At 36.7% G+C, this 21,485-nt stretch overlaps 1 protein-coding gene across 2 annotated transcripts in view; it reads right to left on the reverse strand.

The window, feature by feature from the left end:
• The window catches only part of mbc (dedicator of cytokinesis protein myoblast city), a 643,249-nt gene that overhangs the window by 472,815 nt on the left and 148,949 nt on the right, over positions 1–21,485 (reverse strand). For both annotated transcript variants that reach the window (XM_090391142.1, XM_090391141.1), the window contains exons 8-10: positions 15,483–15,628; positions 9,414–9,495; positions 5,273–5,336 (exon numbers count right to left, since the gene is read on the reverse strand). In XM_090391142.1, coding sequence (XP_090247268.1) covers positions 5,273–5,336; positions 9,414–9,495; positions 15,483–15,628 — 292 coding nt within the window. The remainder of the gene's footprint in view (positions 1–5,272; positions 5,337–9,413; positions 9,496–15,482; positions 15,629–21,485) is intronic.

The raw sequence follows: 21,485 nt of genomic DNA on the forward strand, positions 1-21,485 counted from the left end.
CCGAGTTAATAGTACTAATCATATATATATATATATATATATATATATATATATATATTATTTAAAAAAAAAACAGGTTTTCTAATTAATCTTTCAACCTTGCCTCAAACATCCCCCTTTAACAGCCTAACAGCAGAAGTATGGAGAACAAAGACATCCTAATATCCAAATACGGTATGTGCAAAATTTCTTTCTCTAATTGTCTGCATATATTTACCTTTAAAATACACTTATAATACCCTAAGAATTCTTGTGTAAAAAGCCAATGTATTTAAAATAAGGGACACTCCTAAATGAAAACAGGCTAAAATAGCAGTAAAAATAATAGTTTAAGAGGAGTAACATGGGAATTTCCCAATACCTAAATGTTAAATGTAAATTTTATGGAATAGTATCTTTTCAGCCATAACTATGACACGTTCATAACCAGTAATGTTCTCAAACCATCTCCTAAGATTAATTACCCTATCACAGATAATCAGGTTTCTAAAAACCAAGGCACATGGTCATGAACTATTGAGTCTAATATGTGAGGGGGGGGGATGAGATGAGACTGTTCATTTGAATTATGTAATTAAATAACAATTTTAGTAATCTGAAACAATGTTATTAAAACAAAGCAATAACTCATGCGCAAGCAATGTCTCTTTGTCTTTGATTTTCCCATAATGGAAGTATATAGTTTTCTAACAAATATGGGTCTTTCTGTTAACTTCATTCTGCAATTATTCTTTATTATACACTGGGTGGCAGGAAGAAACTTATGAAAGTCAGATACATTATGTAAAACATCATGATGAATCTGGTTATCATATAAAAATGAGTGGTGCTGTCAGTGGTATATGTAAATGAGCCATAGCATAAAAGAAAGCATTTTAGGAGTGGTTTTCCATTTTTGTGTTTGAAGTGAGAAGACATTTCGTGATAGCACATTTCTTGGATATGGTTGCAAGAGATCATTATTTAACTAATGAATTTAGGTGGCAAACCATCATAAGACTAGAAGCCAGCCAAATTCAGGCAGAAGTAACCAGATGGTTACATGTGAGTCATTCCATGGTTCACAGACTGTGGAATAAATTCCAAGTCATCCACTCTGATTGTAGCCACAGGGGCTACAACCAGAGCAGATGACTGACAGCTCCAATTATCTACTTCGAAATAGAAGTGTTACTCTGAATCAGCTAAAATTTGACGTCGCACTGGCTACAAGAACACTGGTATCTACTTCAAGAATATGCGGAAGGCTTCACACAATAGTGGGGTCTGTATGCTAGCTGACTGGTAGCCTACACCACTATCCTAACACCACAAAAGAGAACATTCAAAATTGGCCAGGCTCCATATCAACTGGATCTAAAACCAATGGTGGTCAGTATTGTTTATGGAGAAGTTTATGCACCAACCTGTTTGTGCATCCTAGCAGAACTATGAATGCTGCAACTTATAGAGATGAGGTCTTGGACTGCTATGTTTGTCTGTATATGGGAGCAATAGATGAAACATGTATCCTACAAGACTTGTAGGATAAATGAAACATTTATCCTACAAGTGTGTGTGACCTCATCAGAAAAAAAGTTTGTGGACAAAGAAGAGGCTATTGCACGTATGAAACTCCCTCCCTCCCCAAAACCATGAGGGGACTTAGGAGAGCACTGCAGGAGCAATGGGTGTTATTACCAACTGAGCTGCTGGACACCATTATAAACAGTACAAACCATCACCGTGAGCCTGTATTGTTTGATGGGTGACCATATTCCTTACTGAGGGACATTGACAATCTTATTTTGACCTCTTGCTTTTGACCATTGTCATCATGTACCAAAATATTACTAAATTAAACTATTTATTTACAATTTTTGTGGGTGATTTTTTCACATCTCATATCACACTGCTTTTCATTAAACTGCATAAAAATTCATCCTACAGGTTTTGAGTTACTGTGATTTTTCTGTTCCTTAATTTATATGAAAACCAGTGTAGTATATAGCCTGCAATGTCTTCTTCTCAAAGTATCACTTTACACTTTGCCATATTAAACTGACAGCCATTTACCTCTGATCATACCACAAGTCTATTTAAGTCATCCTGCAGGGTCTCCATATGAAGAAACACAAAATTAGATATGAGTTTCTACAGCTGTAAGTTCTGCATCCTAAGCAGAACATGCTTTTATTTTGCAATAAATTGCATAGTGATGTTAACCTAAGGTACTAAAATATCTATAGGGCATATCAAGGGTGTCAAACTGGCAGCCTGCAATGCCTCAAGGAAAGATACAAAGAGGAGGATGGTTGTTTTTTTATAATAAAAGAGAAATATCAATTCAAACATTTGATTTATTCATTTTCATGCAACATTTATAGTTGCAATATGGATGCAACGACCAACTATAATATAATTGAAATAATAAAAATTTACATCGCAATTTCAATGTTAGATCCGATCCTAATCAATCATAAACTATATTTAAGCTAAAGGTCAAAGCTGTATAACTGAGAGGAGACCTCCACATAGCCTTTAAAGGAACGTGGAGAACCAACTAGGGTGTGTGTGACCTAATGTCCAATCCTCACCTTTTTTGTGGTGCACCCTATTAGGTATCTACCTGGATGCTGAACAAACAAGGATGGGCTGGAAATATGGGATTTAGCCAACCAAATTGTATTTTTAATGGCTTAAACCACAATATAAAATAATGGTACAACATGACAGAATTTCATGCCACCTGGGGCATCGCCCAGTTAAACAAGGTCCCCGTTATTTTCAACAGGGAACCAGGGTGAACAGCAAAAGGTCAGTAACTGGAACAAATCCTAAAACACGTCCCAACTAAACATCACCAGAGTTCAAGATTGATACTATATAAAAAGCCAGAATGAGAAAGAAATCGAGCTAGCTGAGGAAATGGATAAGTACTAGACTAATATAATAGGGGTGACTGAAACAAAAAAGACAAAAATTGGTGAGATCTTTCTGAGCAACAAATACAAAATGTTATATTCAGGCAATGAGAATCAAGGAAAAGAAGGAGTGGCTATATTATTCAACACTAAATACAAGGCTAATCTTCTTGCATGGCAGGCAATATCAAGTAGAGTGATGTGGGCAAATATCAGAATGAGGAACTGGACAATGAGACTTATTTGTGCCTATGGTCCCACAGAAGGTTCTACTAAGGTAGAAGTGGATGAATTTTTGAGGCTTTAGAGAAAGCAACTGACACAATGAAAAAGGAAAAGCTGGTCCTTGTTGGGGATATAAATAGCAGAGCAGGAAATGATTGTCAGACACACAAAAATAATTTGGGAAATTTTGGAGAAAAGAGCAAAGCTAATAATAATGGCAAATGGATTTCTGCTCAGGACATGGATTGGTTATTACTAACACCATGTTCCAACATAAAAATGTGCACAAATTCACATGGAGAGAAGAGGCAAGGAACAAGAAAAGTCTCATTGACTATGTTATTGTTGATAGTGATGTTTTCTCTCTGGTGCAGGACACTAGAGTGTACAGAGGATTTGAAATTTGAAATTGGAAGTGATCGCCATTTAGTCTTAAGCGGGATAAAATTGTATTGCATATTGAAAAGAACACGTTAGAAAGTTTTAAAACGAATCAAAGTTGAGCAGCTCTCAGATGTGAACTGTAGACTAAAATATACAAACATTATTGAAGAAAAAATGAGAGTTTGAGAACAGGAATCAAACCTTGGAGATTCAGTGGCAAGCTCTGAAGAAATCATTGATTGATTCTGCCAGAGAGGCATGTGGTAAGGTTGTCTGCAAGGATAAAAAAATCAGAACTCCATGGTGGAGTTCTGATTTTTTTATCTTGGTGGACACAGGAAGTTAAAGAGGCAGTGAAGGAAAAGAAGAAAGCATATCAAAAGTTCCTGGCAAATAATTCAGCTTGTGCTCTTAGAGAATACATAGACAAATGTAAGAAAGCTAAACACTGTGTAAAACTAGCTAAACAAAAGTCATGGGAAGACTTTGGTCCTCCCATGACTTTTGGGAAAACCATACATAGAAAATAAATATCAAGAAGGTGGAGAGAGATTCTGGAGGTTGATGAAGAAGCTCAGAAATGGAGGAAAGAGTCCTGTAAAAGGAATTAGAGATGATAAAGGTGACATGAAAACAGAAGAAAAAGATATCCTTGAAGTATGGAGTAATTACTTTGAAAAACTGCTAAATGAAACAAGCAATGATGACAGCACAGTGGTAAAAAACACTGACCAGGCATGCAGTCAGGAATACATATCCATACTTGAAGTAGAAAAAGCCATCAAAAGCCTGAAATGTGGAAAGGCAGCAGGAGTAGATGATATTTGACCAGAAATTATGTATAAATGTATAATGTGTAGTATAGTATATAGTAGTATAGATGTATAGAAGTCTTGCAGTGGCTGCACTGCATAGTTCAGAAGGCCTGGACAGAGAGCCGAATTCCAGATGATTGGAGTAGAGCTCTCATAGTACCCATATATAAAAAGGAAAATTTATATCTACCCTATATATATAAAATGATAAGCCTTATTATGTTACGTTTTTTGAAATGTTTTGAAACTCAGGGACTACCCTGAGTGTCGAGTCTTCAGAATTCAAAGAGAACCGGCCTACCAATCCGGAACTTGGGGGCTGGACGGCGTAGGTGCTGGGGGACCCTTCTGAGTCTTCACAATTTGAGTCATCAGAATTCAAGAACCGGCCTATCAGTCCAGAACTCGAGGGGTTGGATGTTATATGCGTCGGGGGGGGGGGGGGGGTGTCAGAGCCCCGTTTTGAAGACTTAAAACTCAGGGGCTACCCTAGGCACCAGGGGAACCCAAGTTTTCAAAATTCAAGTCATCAGAATTCAAGGAGAACCAGCCTACCAGTCTGGAACTGGTGGGGGGAGAGTCCTCCTACCCTTTTGAGTCTTCAAAATTCAAGGAGAACCGGCCTACTAGTTCGGAACTTGGGGGGGGGGGGGGCATAGGCACATAGTCCCCCTAGTTAAAATATAAAAAGGGAAAAAAGGGAAAGGGTTTTTTCGATTTTTACAGGCCCCCCCCCTTTTTTTTAAAAATTTCTACAAAGTTCCATAGCATACACATCAGCCACTCAGTCAATCAGGCAGGGCAAATCTATCTTACATAACAGATACTGTGGATCATGAATCTCAACTAATAACTTCAAGACACAATAAAGGATGCCAAGAAGAAATTTATGTTGAGTGAAGAGCACTGAGCAAGGATTTCTCAAAGGAAATTAGCACACCTTACCTATCCTAATAATTTGACAAATTAAGAAAACCTTTTCTCTGGTAAGGTCTTTGCTTCCCAAGTCCTAAGAAAAGAGAAAAGAGATATGTTAAAGAAAGTTTCATTAAAATAATAATTAATGAGTATAAGGAAAAAACAGAAAAGGAATTGTAATATATTAATGCTTAAGTTGCAAACTTAAGAATAATTTATCATTTGCCATTTCTGCCATCATTTCCTAAACTCAAGTACAATCATGGAATGTGACAGGATGCTATAACAGAACTACACAATTAAGTTCATATAATTAATATCAACAATTCTCTTCACATTACTGTTATTATTACAAAGCGATGTAATAACTCAATCTAATCCATGAAATCCAAAGATGCACTGCTGGTGGTCGACAGTAATTATTCTTCACAATCATATTTCACAATTATTTGCATCTTGCCTAAGCAAAGCAATCACAACCACCAATAACAATAATTATGCTGATTAACTCTACAAAAAAAAAAAAAAAAAAAAAAAAAAAAAAAAAAAAAAAAAAAAAAGCCCTTTTCCAAGATAGGATCTAGCAACAGTGGGATGCCTCAACAAAATGCTAACTTATTGTGTTCCCTCCACCCCTTGTAAGTGAATAGCCAGATTTCCCTCTAGGAGCTAAGTGCATATAATAATGATGGATTGGTTTCTATTTTTATTTTAGATTTCTCTTCCAAAGAAAGAATAAATCAGGGTATTTTTCCTCTGTATACATGACCTTCTTTCACTGACTTCAAATAACAGACAATTAACAGGCATAATACTTGCCTGAGTTGTTTGGGCTTTAATACATAACAACCCATCCCAATCTAACTCACATAAGCCTTAAACCCTTGGAAGTTTATTTTCACTTGGTTAGAATATAATAAATTTAATTTAATCCCTTATCCAAGTGTGAGCAAACAAAGTTTGCGCCTGTAAATATCCTCAGGACTGTACCAAGGTGGTGCAACTGTTGGCAACTCGGAGCAAAGGTGGACCAAGCGCTCGTCACTCCTTGTCTCAGTATCTCCCACCATGCAAAGCACATGTCCTTGCGGACATGTATAATGTTATGCACCACCTTGCTACAGTCCTGAAGATATTTTCAGGTGAAAATTTTGTTTACTCACACTTGGATAAAGGATTAAACTAAATTTATTATAGTCTAACCAAGTGCAAAATAACCTTCCAACTTCTTTCTCTAAATCCAGAGTAATTTAATAATAAGGTGGTACACCAGTTGGCAACTCATATAGGTAAATATGACCTCTCTATTGCTTCTGCCTTAGTGTCACCACCTCTGGGTCCGCTTCCCACTGACAAGACCTCAATAAAGGTCGAAACTGGTGGTCCTTCCCTCAATGCATAACATTATACATGTCCGCAAGGACATGTGCTTTGCATGGTGGGAAATACTGAGACAAGGAGTGATGAGAGCTTGGTCCACCTTTGCTCCGAGTTGCCAACAGTTGCACCACCTTGCTACAGTCCTGAAGATATTTTCAGGTGCAAACTTTTTTTGCTCACACTTGGATAAAGGATTAAACTAAATTTATTATAGCCTTAAACCCTTGTATATAATTTTGATGATGACAGTAAGCTCTGCTTCTCAGACTCATTTTACATACATTACAGACTCAGACTGATCTGGAGGAAAATTGTAGATAGGAAGTTAGTAATGATGTAAATTTTTCATGAAGTACTATCATATCCTGTACACCCCTTGAGGGTACATGGCAGGAATTTGATGATGATGACATTTCAACTTTCAAGATACTGTCCAATTCATAGGTTGTTTTCAATCCATTCTTCAAGGTGATGAAAACCCAGTTATCTTCAGTGAAGGGCTAGAATTAGAACTACCCAAAACTTTACTTTGCATGTTTCTCTTACAAAACAAGATATCAGTTTCTCTCCTTACCTCTGATAATACCTAACTCACCAGATAAAGACCAGACCTCTTGTGATGAGCTGATAAGTACCTCGGGGAAATACATTACATGTACAGCATGTCTGGTCCTCCACAAATGTGGAGTCCTTTTCTGTTCAAGATTATGTTTCACTTGTCCATCTTTTAATTTTGCATAAATCCCAAATCTTCCCAATCTTAGAATACTGCTCTGACAATTTGAGGTGGTTCATCAAAATCCTCTCCAAAAATTGTTGACAATTTTCAAGAAGAGGAGAGTTCAGCCAACTGATGGTACTAGTTACAGTGACTCAAGCCACTATCTCACAAATGATTTGTTCTTGACTAATCCCGTTCTTGTAAGTGTTTCTATGCATGCTGTTCTACTGAACTAGCATCCATCATTAACCCTATTTCTGCCTGGCCTACCATAACAACTTGAATCAATTTGAAAAAACATCTAGAATAAGATACAGTCAATGACTACAACCGAACCCACAATGGCCTTTCCACTGCTTAACATCATAGAAGTAACCACAAATCTATGAAAGTCTTCAACAAAATCAAGACAGGTATAAAACAAAAATATATTTAAGGTTCTGATTTAAATATACTGCTTGGAAAGAATTCTTTTTTTCTTTTTTTTTTTTTTTTGCACCTGAACATACTTCAGGTGCAAACTTTGTTTGCTTACACTTGGATAAAGGATTAAACTAGATTTATTATAGTCTAACCAAGTGGGAAAAAACTTCCAACATCTTTCTCTAAATCCAGAGTAATTGAATAATAAGGTTAGACACCTTTTGGCAACTCGTATAGGTAAATATAACTTCTCCATTGCTTCTGCCTTAGTATCACCACCTCCAGGTCTGGCTCCCACTGACGAGACCTCAAAAAAGGTCAAAACCGGTCTGGGTAGTGGCCCTTCCCTTAATGCATAGGGATGTAGATGTGCTTGGCATTATGGGAGATACTAAGACAAGGAGTGATGAGAGCTTGGTCCACCTTTACCACGAGTTGCCTCAGTCCTAAAGATACTTCAGGCACAAACTTTGTTTGCTTACACTTGGATAAAGAATTAAACTAAATTTATTATGGAAAGAATTCAATAGAACCCCCCCCCCATAGGTAAGGTGCATCATGCCATGTAATGAGTCATGTGTATGTAGCTGGTATAAATTGGAGGAATATGATGTTCCCAAGTCAGCGTCCAAGTGAAATGGCCCTTGCCAAAAGGGAAACTGATGGAGTTTGAAAGAGGTGTTGTGATAAGATGCAACGTTGCAGGCCTATCTGTTCAGCAAATTGCTATCAAATTGAGCCATCCCGAATCGGCAATGGGTGGTACCATTCTAAGAGGAAGTGCAGAGAGTCAACTGCAAGTGCTACCCGAATGTGGCCATAGGGTACCACAAAGGATGATATGTAAAAACTGCCATTTGTCAGCCGACGCACTGAATGCAGAGTTCCGGGCATCAAATGAAACATGAATCTGCACAAAAACATTTAGAACTGAGGCTCAAAACATGGGTTTCCATGGCAGGACCGCAGTATGCAAGCCTCACATTACCCGAACTAACATGCAGCATTGTCTTCAGTGGTACAAGAGCAACAACTCATGCTACATACTCTAATGAGCAGATGGACGGGTGGTGGATGCCCAGTGAATTATTTTTTTTACAAGAGTGTATAACCTAACTATTAAATTCAGAAGTGGTGGTGCGATGGTATGGTCTTGTTATTCCTGGTTTAGCCTCAGACTTCTTTTTGTGGTGCCACAAACACTGAACTCCAAACTGGACAATGCAACATATCATAAGGCTGCTGCTGTAACTGCATGGCTGTGGACATGAACATCACCACACTTGAATGGCTTCCACAGAGCCCTAATCTCAACCCTATTAAACATCTTTGGGATGAACTGGAGCATCAGGTGAGGTCAAGTGATGTCCACCCCACTACAGTCCAGGACCTCATTACATGCCTACAGGAAAAATGGTTGAAAATTCTCATTGATTGCTATCGCTTGTGGAAATATACCCTAAAGGACTGCTACAGTCGTTACAACAAAAGAAGGTCCTACATCTTATTAAGGTGGGCACCATGGCTATTTGTTCCTCACACTATGGTGTCTGTAAACTTCTTTCCAAGCAATGTATATATAGACAGGTTTACTTAAATACTTTTTAATCTCCTCATCATAAAATAAAAAATAAAAAAACTTACAGTGAAGAGAACTCTAAGATTGTTCAACTGATCCAAATCTTTAGCAAGTCCTTCTTTGCCCCATTTAACTAGATAATTTTCACTAAAAAAAATAATAAATAAATAAAATATACATATATATATTTATAAAAATATATATTTTATTAATAATACAAAGGATATTAATTAACAACATGATAACCACTTCTGTGAAATCTACATTACTCAATATCATTATTTTTCTTTTGGAATGCTTTAAAAAAATTGTGGTGACATCCACCATGGCTGAGATTTGTCAAAGACACGTAATTTTATTTTTTCTTTCAGTTCAAATGGGCAAATCTGATATTTATTAGCAACATTTATATACTTGGGATTAAAGTAAATAACTGAATTTACAAAATTTCATAAATTAAAATAAATACTCTATACCAATGCAGTCGATGAAATTTTTCACACCCACCAAATTTTCACTCACATTTTTGCATATTTATATATCATTAATATATGCTTTTGTTTCCAATTAGAGAGCAAAAAAATCAAAACCAAAAAACCTTCAATTTATAATTTGATCTCATGATATACATAGCATGCAGGTAGCAAAAAAAAAAGAAAAAAAAAAAAGATATAATACAGCATTTGATGGTCAAATGTTGAGCATGGTACTTTCAGTCAAGAGTATGCACTTAATATAGAGTACACACAGATGTCCTACATATTCAACAGTTGAAAATATTATAATTAGTAAGGACTTGAAAACCAAAGCATTCAAAAAGTTTCATAAAGGGAGGAAATTTTACTGCTTCTTGAAAATAACTGCTCAAGTGATTTGTACATAGACATAAATTAAGAAAGAGATATATCAGCAGAAAATATTGGTGAGAAGAGAATAAAACAATCTATGGTCATATGTCGCACATCACTACCCTCTTACCAAGAAGCTTTACTCAAAGTACTAACAAGAGTGTGTGTGTGTGTGTGTGTGTGGATTTTGGAACATTTCAACAATTTTTATTATTAAAAGACTTTTGGTGATTCAATATAATTTTCTGAAGAGATGAAAAGTTTACCATTATGTTATCCACAAAAAATGTTGCTAATGAATTTTTTTAAGCAGAATTAGTGTACCTTTATGGATAAGAATAGGGAAATTTGTATCGCTGAAATGAGATGAAAAAGGTGAAATGAGATGAGAAAGGTGTGGCTATATATATATATGTGAAATTATATATAATCAAATGTGAAAGATATTATCATTAGTAATAAGATTTTATGGCATTAAATCGATGCCCAGTTTTTAAGAATTCAAACCCCACTAAACAACAACAAAAAAGAAAATGAAAAAGTGGCATGGTTTGGAGAAATCTTGGAATTGAGGTGACATTTGGAGGTGCAAAGAAGTTTCCTAGTCTCATTCCAAAAAGCTCTTTAAAGAAGAGGTTCTCGACATCGACAAAGAGGTTGTCAGACCTTATATATATAGATTACAAAAGAACTTACAATGCAAAATCTGAAGGAAATTATTGATGAGACAAATAAACTAAAGTCATTATAGTCTTCATATGAACCAAACCAGATGACAGAGCATTCAAAGCTTGTTTAGGAAATAATTCTCATACTAAGCCATAATATCGTGAAGGAGATATTGAAACAGAAACAGGCAAAATTTGATTCTTTATAAGAAGAAAATAATTCATCACTTTCTACCTAAAAAAAGAATGCCACAAATCTATCCCTCCTTATCAGGCAATTTTTTTTTTCTTTCTATGCCAATAATGACATCTGGGAGTGGGAAAGTACCCTAGCTTTCTACCTCCAAAAATAGTGACTCTAACCCCAACTATGAAAATGACTGAACAACTTCATCCAATAAGCTTTCTTTTAAACTGAAATACCCCACACCTATCTCACTGAAGGTGGGGACTTTTTGAGTTAATGTATTGTAATTCTGTAAAGGGTGTTATGTCTTGTTTCAGATTACAATTTATAAATTGTAATCTGACTAGTTACTCTCAGTAAGCCAACATAACCCTGTATAATGACAGGTAGTAATGCACATATTATTTTTAAAATTAAACATAATTTACTACAAATAAAATTGAAAACACATAAAATAAAAAGTGAAAACAATTAAAGTGTATATTCCAGAAAGAAAACAGCAGGGAATAGCAATCATTAAAAAATGGAATCAAGTTAATGTGTCATTTCATAATACTATAACCTGCAGTAACATTCTCAGCTAGGTCATGTGTGGTGGAAGTAGTCGTATATGTGTGGCCTCAATAGCACCTTCCATATACCATTACTTAGACTCTCCTTCAGGGTATAATTTGCCTGAGTAGGTGACCCATCCTGACTCATCACTTAAAGGTTCAGACTCATGTTACATCTGGCAACTAGCCTGCAACACTAGCATTCATACTGATGTACTCTTGAAATGGAGGAAATTTTGGTTCTCTAATTATGTTTGGCATGCACAGAAATGGGAGGAAACAGAAACAGGAACCCCTACTCCGGAGAACACACTTGGCATTTATCATTTTGGAACTCCAGTAACAGAGTAGTGGCATTTCACTAGCCTGTGAAGGTCATTACACACCTAATGGATCTTGTTGGCATTTCTTCCAACTAGGAAAAGATCCTTTTGTATCTGGAATGCTCATTGCTATACTAGAGTCCTTTTTTTGTGGAAATGACAACTGATAGAGATACACTACACAATGAATGTTACTTGCCCATTAATGGCCTGTATATATGCAGAAATCTGTTGAATAATTCAGTTAACCTGTCTAGAGAAAACACTGCATGAATTTTGAAGCCTGTGGACTTGAAAAAAATTTGCTACATTTTTTAAATCATTTTTTTAAATTGCAATATAACTGTGAAGGAGAATAAAAATGATTAGAATAAATAAAAGTTCATTCATGACAACAGAAAACTGCATGTATTTGTTGAAGAAGTATTTCCATAGAATAATATAAAATACATAGAAGTATTTCCATAGTCCACCTTCCTTTTTTTTTTCTCTGTGTACATTTGATGGTAGCAGGAGTAAAGCTTTCTCACATTTTGGCAGACTTGCATACTTGATGACAGGATCTGCATCTATAACTTGTTGTTTGAGTATGTCTAAGGTGCAAAACATCACTTCTTTTATAATTATTTTATTTGTCTGCTTCAGAATCTTTCGCATATGCAACTATGTATACATGGTGTTCATCTAAGGAAGTCATCCTTACTAAGATCTTCTGAACATGATTCAGTAGTTCATGAACAGTAGTACAATTCATCTAAACTAAGCTCTCTTTCAATATTAGTAATTTCTTGAATAACATTACCCATTTGATTGGGAAAGCCAACAAAATTACTTGCACTGCATAAAAGATATTTTCAAACTGCCCTCATATTCTTCTCACGAACATTCTTCAATGGCATCTTCTATGGTATATTTTTCCAGAAGTTTGGCAATGAAATTGCATTATTTCCTGTGCAAAAGTTCTTCGCAGATAGTAAGACTTAAAAACTTTGATTGTCCCTTGGTTCAGAGGCTGTAATAACAATGTCATATTTGCCAGTACAAATACTATCTTCACATTTTCACACAAGTCATCAAGTCCCATGGAATGGACAGGGGTATTAGTCAAAATCAATAAAGTTTTAAAACTATGATTATTATTCTTGCAACAATTTTCAACCGATGGAGAAAATTAGCTTGTAAATCAGACTTCAAAAAGAGCTTTGGTCACCCATGATTTTTTATCTGCATACCAAATGACTGGCAGTGATTGTTACAGACTTTCAGCACCGTAGAATTTTGTGTATGCTATACTAGCATAGGTTCAGTTTGAAATCTCTTTCAGCATTACCTCCTAATAAAAGAATAAAAGTGTTACTCAAACTTTTTAAACTTCATATCCAGATTGGCAGTTTTCTTTCTTACCCAAAACTTTTTTATTAAGAAAGAAAACTTGGAAGGCATTTATTTCTAGAATAATTCTGTTTCGAACAATCACAAACATCCCATGTCCACAGTGCGATTTGAAACTGGAGCCTGTTGATTAGAGTGGATGCACTCTCAACTTTCAGCAAACTAGGTTGGCTAGCTAAAGACTGAAATGATGGTCATTAGCTTAAATGTCCCATTCACATAAAATCTAGCCAAATGTCCATTATAAGTGATAACCCCTGCAAGGTCACTGCAAATGTTTTATCTGGACTCAATGCAGCAAAACGTATTTAGTAAGTAAAGCTAAAGTCTTCTAAGATTCTCTCACATGGCTAGCACATGCTACCAGAATACAGATAAATATTTCCTTTTTGTAAAAGAATAGCCTCCTTCAGACTAAATTTTGAACTCTATTTTCTTCTTCTTCTATAGAAGTGTATATGAAGTTCAAAGTTTAGTCTGAAGGAAGCTATTCTTTTACAAAAAGGAAATATTGATCTGCATTCCGGTAGCATGTGCTAGCCATGTGAGAGAATCTCAGAAGAATCTCCCCCATTATTCACTACATTATCCAGAGATAATGTAGTGAGTGATGGGGGAGAATTCAATGTGAAAATAGGGGTAAATGAATCTGAGGTGTTTAGGATGTTAAGAAATCTCAATGTGAATGTAGCCACAGGATTGGATTGGATATCAGCCAATATGTTATCAGTCAGGTAATATGAGAGTGGTCTGAAAAGTTCTTGGCCTCGACCATATATGGCAACAACACAATCGGGAAGATTTTTTTTCTAAGTTGGTACATCTGTCATAAGCATCCATGTGAAATTGCAAGCCATTCTATCAAGTAGTTTGATTTATACAGCTGTCTGAAGCAAAAGTGTTGTCTGTATCCCTTGAAATGAATAAAATTGAATATCGTGCAGTTATAAAATTCTTTGTAAAAGAAGGTTTAATGCCAAAAGAAATTCATTTGAATTCATAAAAGTTAATGGGCACTCTTCTCCTTCATTTTCAACAATTAAGAAATGGGCTTCCAAGTTTAAACGTGGCCGTATCAGCCTTGAAGATGATCCACGTGAAAGACGTCAAAAAAGTTTAACAACACTAGAAATCATTGATCAAGTGCACGACATGGTATTGGATGACTGGGAGTCAAAGTGCATGAAATTGCTGAGACTATAGGCAGTTCAAAAGAACATGTAGGATATATTTTGCATGAAGAATTGCAAATGAAAAAGCTTTGTGCAAGATGGGTGCCACGCTTGCTCACAGAAGATCAAAAATGCACTCGTATGAAAATCTCTGAACAGTGTTTAGAGCATTTTAATAAGAATAAAACTGATTTTGTGCGTTGATTAAAAGGGTAAAACAATAACTGGCAAATATTATTCCGATCTTTTAACCAGACTAGACGAAAAAATTCATCCGGACAATGCACCTGTCCACAAAGGTGTTTGGGCAATCGGAAAATTAAGGGATCTGCACTATGAATTGTTGGAACATCTACCCTATTCCCCAGATTTGGCTCTCTCTGACTTCTATCTCTTCCCAAAACTAAAACTCTTCCTCGTTGGTCAGCGTTTTTATTCGAATCAAGAGGTGATTGCAGCTGTAGAGGGATATTTTGCACATCTTACTGAGAACCACTACAGGGACAGGATAATGCCGCTGGAGCATCGCTGGAATAAATGTATTAGTTTTAAGGGAGATTATGTTGAAAAATAAAAATAATTTTGAAATTATGTTCTTTAACTCCACTAAACAAGCAGTTATAGAGCACATGCATACGAACAGACATATTAGGCCAAGAACTTTTCAGACCACCCTCATATGTCTGTTCGTATGCATTTGCTCTATAACTGCTTGTTTAGTGGAGTTAAAGAACAGAAGAAAGGCCACTTCTATGTGAGACAGCTAATGAATATTACTAGAAAGAGACCCAGAAACCATTTCTTTTGTAATAGATACATGAAATCAAGTCTCTTTCAAATGGCATGCAAAACCACAGATGGAAGCACCTCAGTAATTAAAAACATAATTTAGATGGATTTCGTAAAAGGATAAAACTTTCAAAGTTACTAAAGAACAATAAAAAAAAGTGCATTTTTTCTGGGAAAAAAATAAATGGATATAATACTAACCTGATGAATTTCCCTTTTGTGGCATCATACAATGTCATGAGTAGATCAGCATCTTCCCCAATACGACATACAAAATTTTTAACTGTAACATATAAACTATGACAGTATAAGGTACCAGATCTTTGGCTTTTTATATCATCTGACATCTGAAATTAATTAAAAAAAAAAAGTCAATATAATAGAGGGCAAATGTATATACAAAAGAAAAGAATACTAAAATGTACACAAGACATTAAAAATACCTTTTATGCTTTCAAATATATGAAGTAAACTGATATAGTCCAGATAAAGCTTACAAAGTTATTTAAGTTTATATCAGATTTTGATGTTTAGAGTGATGTTGTTTCAAGAGCATAAATCAGATCTTTATGTATACAACTGGATGTAGAAATGAAGAAACCTAGACAGGTTTGGTCTTACTATCTCTTGTATTAAAAACAAAAACAAAAATAAACAAACAAACAAACAAAAAGGAGGGGGGGGGAGTCCTAGAATATGCATGAAATGTTTCATGTTATTATGATGCATATTTATAAGCTTATGGTCCTATTATTTTGCATGTTATTTAATACAGACCTTGATTTCTACCATACCTATACACTGCTTGGAAAGAATTCAACAGACACCCCCAAGGGCAAGATGCATTGTGCTATGTAATGAGTCGTGGGTTTGAAGCCATATAAATTGAAAGAATACAATGCTCCCAAGTCAGTGCAACTGTGTCTGGGGGAGAAATGGCTGCGAGAAGGGAACTGGCAGAGTTTGAAAGATGCATTGTGATAGGATGCCATGTTGCAGGCCTATTATTTGGGAAATTGTTGAGAAATTGGGCCATCCCAGGTCAACAACCAGCGATATCATACTGAGATTGAAGTGCAGAGAGTCAACTGCAAGTGCCACCCACAGTGGACAACCTACCATATTCACTGAACGTGACAGGGTGCTACGAAGGATAATATGTAAAAACTGCCATTCATCATCTGGCATGTTGAATGCAGAGTTCCAGTCAATGCCCGGATTCCAATAGACTGCAATATGAAAGCCCACATTACCAGGACCAACATGCAACATTGTCTTCAGTGGTGCAAGGAGCATGTATAGTGGAATGCGAAAGTTTGGAAACCTGTGTTATGGAGCAACGAATCACACTACACCTGCTACTGAGCAGATGGATGGGTGTGATTGTGGCGGATGCCTGATAAATGTCTCTTACCAGAGTATGCAACCCCAACTATGGAAATCGGAGGTTGTGGTGCAATGGTATGGTCCTGTTTTTCCTGGTTTGGCCTCCGAACTCTGTGGTACTATGAACAGTGAACTTCGAGAGGTATCAATACATTCTGGACACAAGTGTCATAAGGCACAATTCATTGGGATTTGTCTCTCTTTATTCGTAACGTCACTGCACTTCACTAGCCCCCATAGAGTCCTGATATCAACCCTACTGAATTATGGGATGAATTGGAGCATCAGGTGAGGTTGATGTCTGCTTCACAACAGTTCATGACCTCCTTACATACTTACAGGAAGAATGGTCTAAAATTCTCATTGATCACTATTATTACAGGCAACTCCAGGGAGTCATTGGACTCATCGAGGGAGGCCCCAAATCATATTCATCACAACTATTTGACATTCATACAGTATCTATCATACCTCGCCTTAAACTCATTCACTGTCACAGCATCCACCACAGACTCAGGGAGCGCATTCCACTCATTCACTACTCTAAAAGTAAAGAACCCAGCTCTAACACCTTTACTAACCACACTTTTGCCCAGTTTCCATGGATGTCCCCTAGTCCTCCCACAACCAGCCCTGTTCTCAAAAATATCTTCTGAATTAATTTTATAGAAACCCTTCAGTAATTTGAATGTCTCAATCATATCTCCCTTCCTCTGCCTATCAACCAATTTTTGCAACCCACAAATCCTCAACCTGTTCTCATACGGTTCATTCCACAGACCTGCTATCATCTTGGTCACTCGCCTCTGGATCCTCTCCACCTCCTCCCCATCAAGAAGAAACCTAGGTGACCAAATCTGAGCACAGTAGTTTAGATGGGGTCTTATCAAGGCTCGATACAGAGGAACAATAACCTGCTTGTCTCTGCTTGTCATCCTATTCTTCAGCAACCAAGTGATTTGATGAGCTGTTTTGGTCACTTTTGCAATGTGTCCCCTAAATTTCAATTCCTTATCTACCAACACTCCTAAATCTCGTGCCTCATCAATTTCCTGGAGCACGGTTCCACCAATGCAGTAAACTGCCGCCAATCTTTTCACCCCAAAATGCATAACCTTACATTTTGCCACATTAAACTGACATCCATTCTCCTTAGCCCAGACCTCCAATCTATCCAAATCATCCTGCAAAATTTTGACGTCATCTGCATTCACTATTGCCCTACCCAACTTCGCATCATCCGCAAACAAATGAACTGTTCCTCTCAGATCATTTCCTATATCATTTATGAACAAATTAAACAGCAGTGGTCCAAGAACAGATCCTTGTGGCACACCACTAGTCACAGGCCGTCTTGGACTCTACTCCCGAGTAAACCACTCTCTGATATCTCTCCGTCAACCACCCTCCTATCCATCTCACCAACCCTATGTCCATTCCCATATGCTGCAATTTACTGATTAGAATTCCATGTGGAATCCTGTCAAAGGCCTTGGCAAGGTCCAGTAGAATCACCGTAAACCCATTACCCTTATCCAGTTCAGCCGTCACTGTGTTATAATACGTGAGCAAGTTACTGAGGCATGACCTACCCTTCACAAAACCATGCTGTCCCCGATACAGTATCCCATTTTCTTCTATCCAATCTTGTATTTTCCTCTTGACTATTTTCTCTAAGACCTTGACAATGATTCCTGATATGCTAATCGGTCGGTAATTTACTACAGCAGTCTTGGAACCACCTTTATGCAGTGGAACTATTTTCCCCTCTTTCCACCCGCTCGGGACTAACCCAGACCCGAGACTCAAATTAAACAAAATGGTCAAGGGTACTGACAATTCTTTAGCTGCTTCTCGTACAACACGAGCTGGTATACCATCCAATCCCACAGATGTATTGACATTGAGGTTATGCAATAGACTACTCACCTCCACTTCATTAACCACAATTCCCATATAATCTACTGGTTTATTCGTTTCTGCAATGTCACCACCTGGATGATATACTTTTGCAAAGTGCTCACTCAGTAACTCAACTATCTCAACTGATTCAGTTACCTCCCTACCATCGGCATTCTTTAAAATCAATCTGCCATGTACATTTTTCCTTTTACTTGCTACATATCTAAAAAACTGTTTAGGATTCTCTTTAGCCTGCATGGCCAATGTTCTTTCGTAATCCGTTTTTGCTTTTCTTACCACACTCGTCACCCTTCTGGCCTGTGCTTTATACCATTCATGTGCCTGCCGGTCACCCTTCTCCTTAAATTCCCTCCATAGTTGTTTCTTTTTTTGCAACTCAAGCTTAATGGTGTTATTCATCCATTTAACCCCTACTTGATTTATTATTCGGACTCTAGGTATACAGTTAGCCATTGCTTCATGCAAGCACTTCTTAACTACCTCCCATGCACTATCAACTTCTAGTCCTTGCAGTTGTACATGCCATGGCACTGAACCAATCAAACTCCTAAGCTTGTCATACTTTCCAGCCCGATAATTCCACATGTACCCTGTCTTAATTGAAAATTCTACACCTTTAGCCACCTCCCAAGTTAAGACCCTATGATCACTCTCACCGATTGGTGGCAATGTGGTCATATTTGTTACAGCCAAATCCTCAGATGTAATTACTAGGTCAAGCACTCTCTGACCCCTAGTATTTTCCATTACATGCTGTCGCAGATAGTTATCCCTTAATAACCGCATAAAATCCAGTTCCTTCCTTCCGTGTGTCCTCTCCTCACTCCAATCAATGCGACCATAGTTGAAATCTCCCATAATAATCACCCTCCTTCCACCCATTTCTTCTATTTGCTTGTGCATACTGTCACCACCATCTTTTCCATCACCTGGTCTATAGCAGCACCCAATTGTATATTTAGTTCTGCTAGCCACAATCTCACACCAAATGGCCTCAAATGTGCTCTTTTCTCTATCCTGCAATTCAACTTCTATTCTCCTTGGCTGGAGCTCATCAGCTATCATCAACAATACTCCTCCCCCCATTTTATTCTCTCTGTCATTCCTGAACACACTATACCCATCACATTCAATCCCACTAGTTATATCATCTACAGTCAGCCATGTTTCACTAATACCTATAACCTGTGGTCTGGAAGTGCCAACCATGGCCAAAAACTCTTCCTTCTTGTTCCTAATACTCCTAGTATTAGTGTACATGAATTTAAGACCCCCATTAGCCCCAACCCTACCTTGATGCCTTATATTAACTATCCCACTCAGATTTGTTGTCCTTATTTGCTCTGGCATATTATATTCATTCTTACATTCAACTGCCTCCATAAGGACTGTATCTCTACTCCCCCCCCTAACAGGTCCTACATCTTATTAAGGTGGATGTCATGGATGTTCGTTCCTCACAATATGGTGTCTGTTGACTTCTTTCCAAGCAGTACATTCCATTGAAATTCTATTTTACATTCTAAATAAAAACATTCAGATTTTGTTTGTAAAGACATTGACTAGGTAGAAGATGGAAAGGTACATGATAAGAACAAAAGAAAGGCAAATGATAAGAACAAAAGAAAGGTAAATTCACAAAGTTGCTGAAGATCTTAGACAGCAAGTGGTGCAAGGGATATAAGATCAGATGATATCTGGTCACGGCATTAGAGGACATATCTATCATACTATCTCCAGTTGGGAGGAATGACTATACAATTCTGAGCAGGAAATGGAAAGACTGTGGGTTCTCAGTTAAGGAGTTTATGTTGAACTAAAGGGATGGGAATAAAATGAAAACTAAATAAATCCTCGAATGACATTTCATTACCTAAATGGAGTATGGGGAACTCTTTTACCCCTAACTTCTAGTAATTAGTAGGCAGCATATCTCCTGAGTGTTATGAAGTCAGATACTGTGAAGAATAGATAGCAATGAATGAGAAACCTTATCTGCATTCCAAAGTTTAAAAGAAGTAACCAGATGGGAGGTGAATGCATGGGTATGCTATTAAAATGAACTAATGCGCTATAAGAAACTACAGAAATGTACCGACCTAAGTCTCATGGAACCAATGCTATCATAAGCTCATTATTGCAAAATTTAAAATTCTTCATGAAAAACTTCTAAAAACTGAATTTCCAGCAAATGAAATATGTCCACAATCAGGAGACAAAGGAAATGGCAGGAAATTGTACACTGAAGACGGAACACAGGAAATTCGCAGGGTATAGAACAAAACAAATCACAGGAAACAGAATATAGGAAAATCACAGGGAAGTATAAAAAAACATCACAGGACAGAAAAGAAAATCATTGGAAACAGAACAAAGGAAATGGTCGGAAATCATACATGATGATAGAACACAACAATGACAATCATAAAGTTCACAATATGACAATATGAAGAAGTACTAATGCAAGCAATACCCAAAGAAATGGGAAAGAACTGAAAGAATAGGAAATTATAAAAATCTTGAATTAATGTTTAAATTTCAAACGGTTACATTAATTTAAATTAATGTCACTTATCTCAAATCTTCATAATGAATTAAGTATGTGCAGACTGTAAATGCTAGGTTTTTACAATTGAAATCAAAAATTTAAATCAAAACAATAAAATTCTCAATGAGAAATTTGGAATTTTTTACTTGATCGACAAAAGAGTCTCAAACACAAAATGAGCAATTACTAAAACTCCTAAGAACTTCCAATTTAAAGAAATCATGCCATATATCTTTAATTTACACTTCTAAGACAACAGTACCAATTTGTGCCAGATGCATATCATTGGATCTTTAGAGAATCAGGAAGCTGATACTGACATCAGTTATCAATTTATCCTCCCCTCA

The sequence above is a fragment of the Typopeltis vanoorti genome, chromosome 4 (genome assembly GCF_054136105.1).
Source record: "Typopeltis vanoorti isolate ZY-2024b chromosome 4, IOZ_Tvanoo_1.0, whole genome shotgun sequence".
NCBI lineage: Eukaryota > Metazoa > Arthropoda > Arachnida > Uropygi > Thelyphonidae > Typopeltis > Typopeltis vanoorti.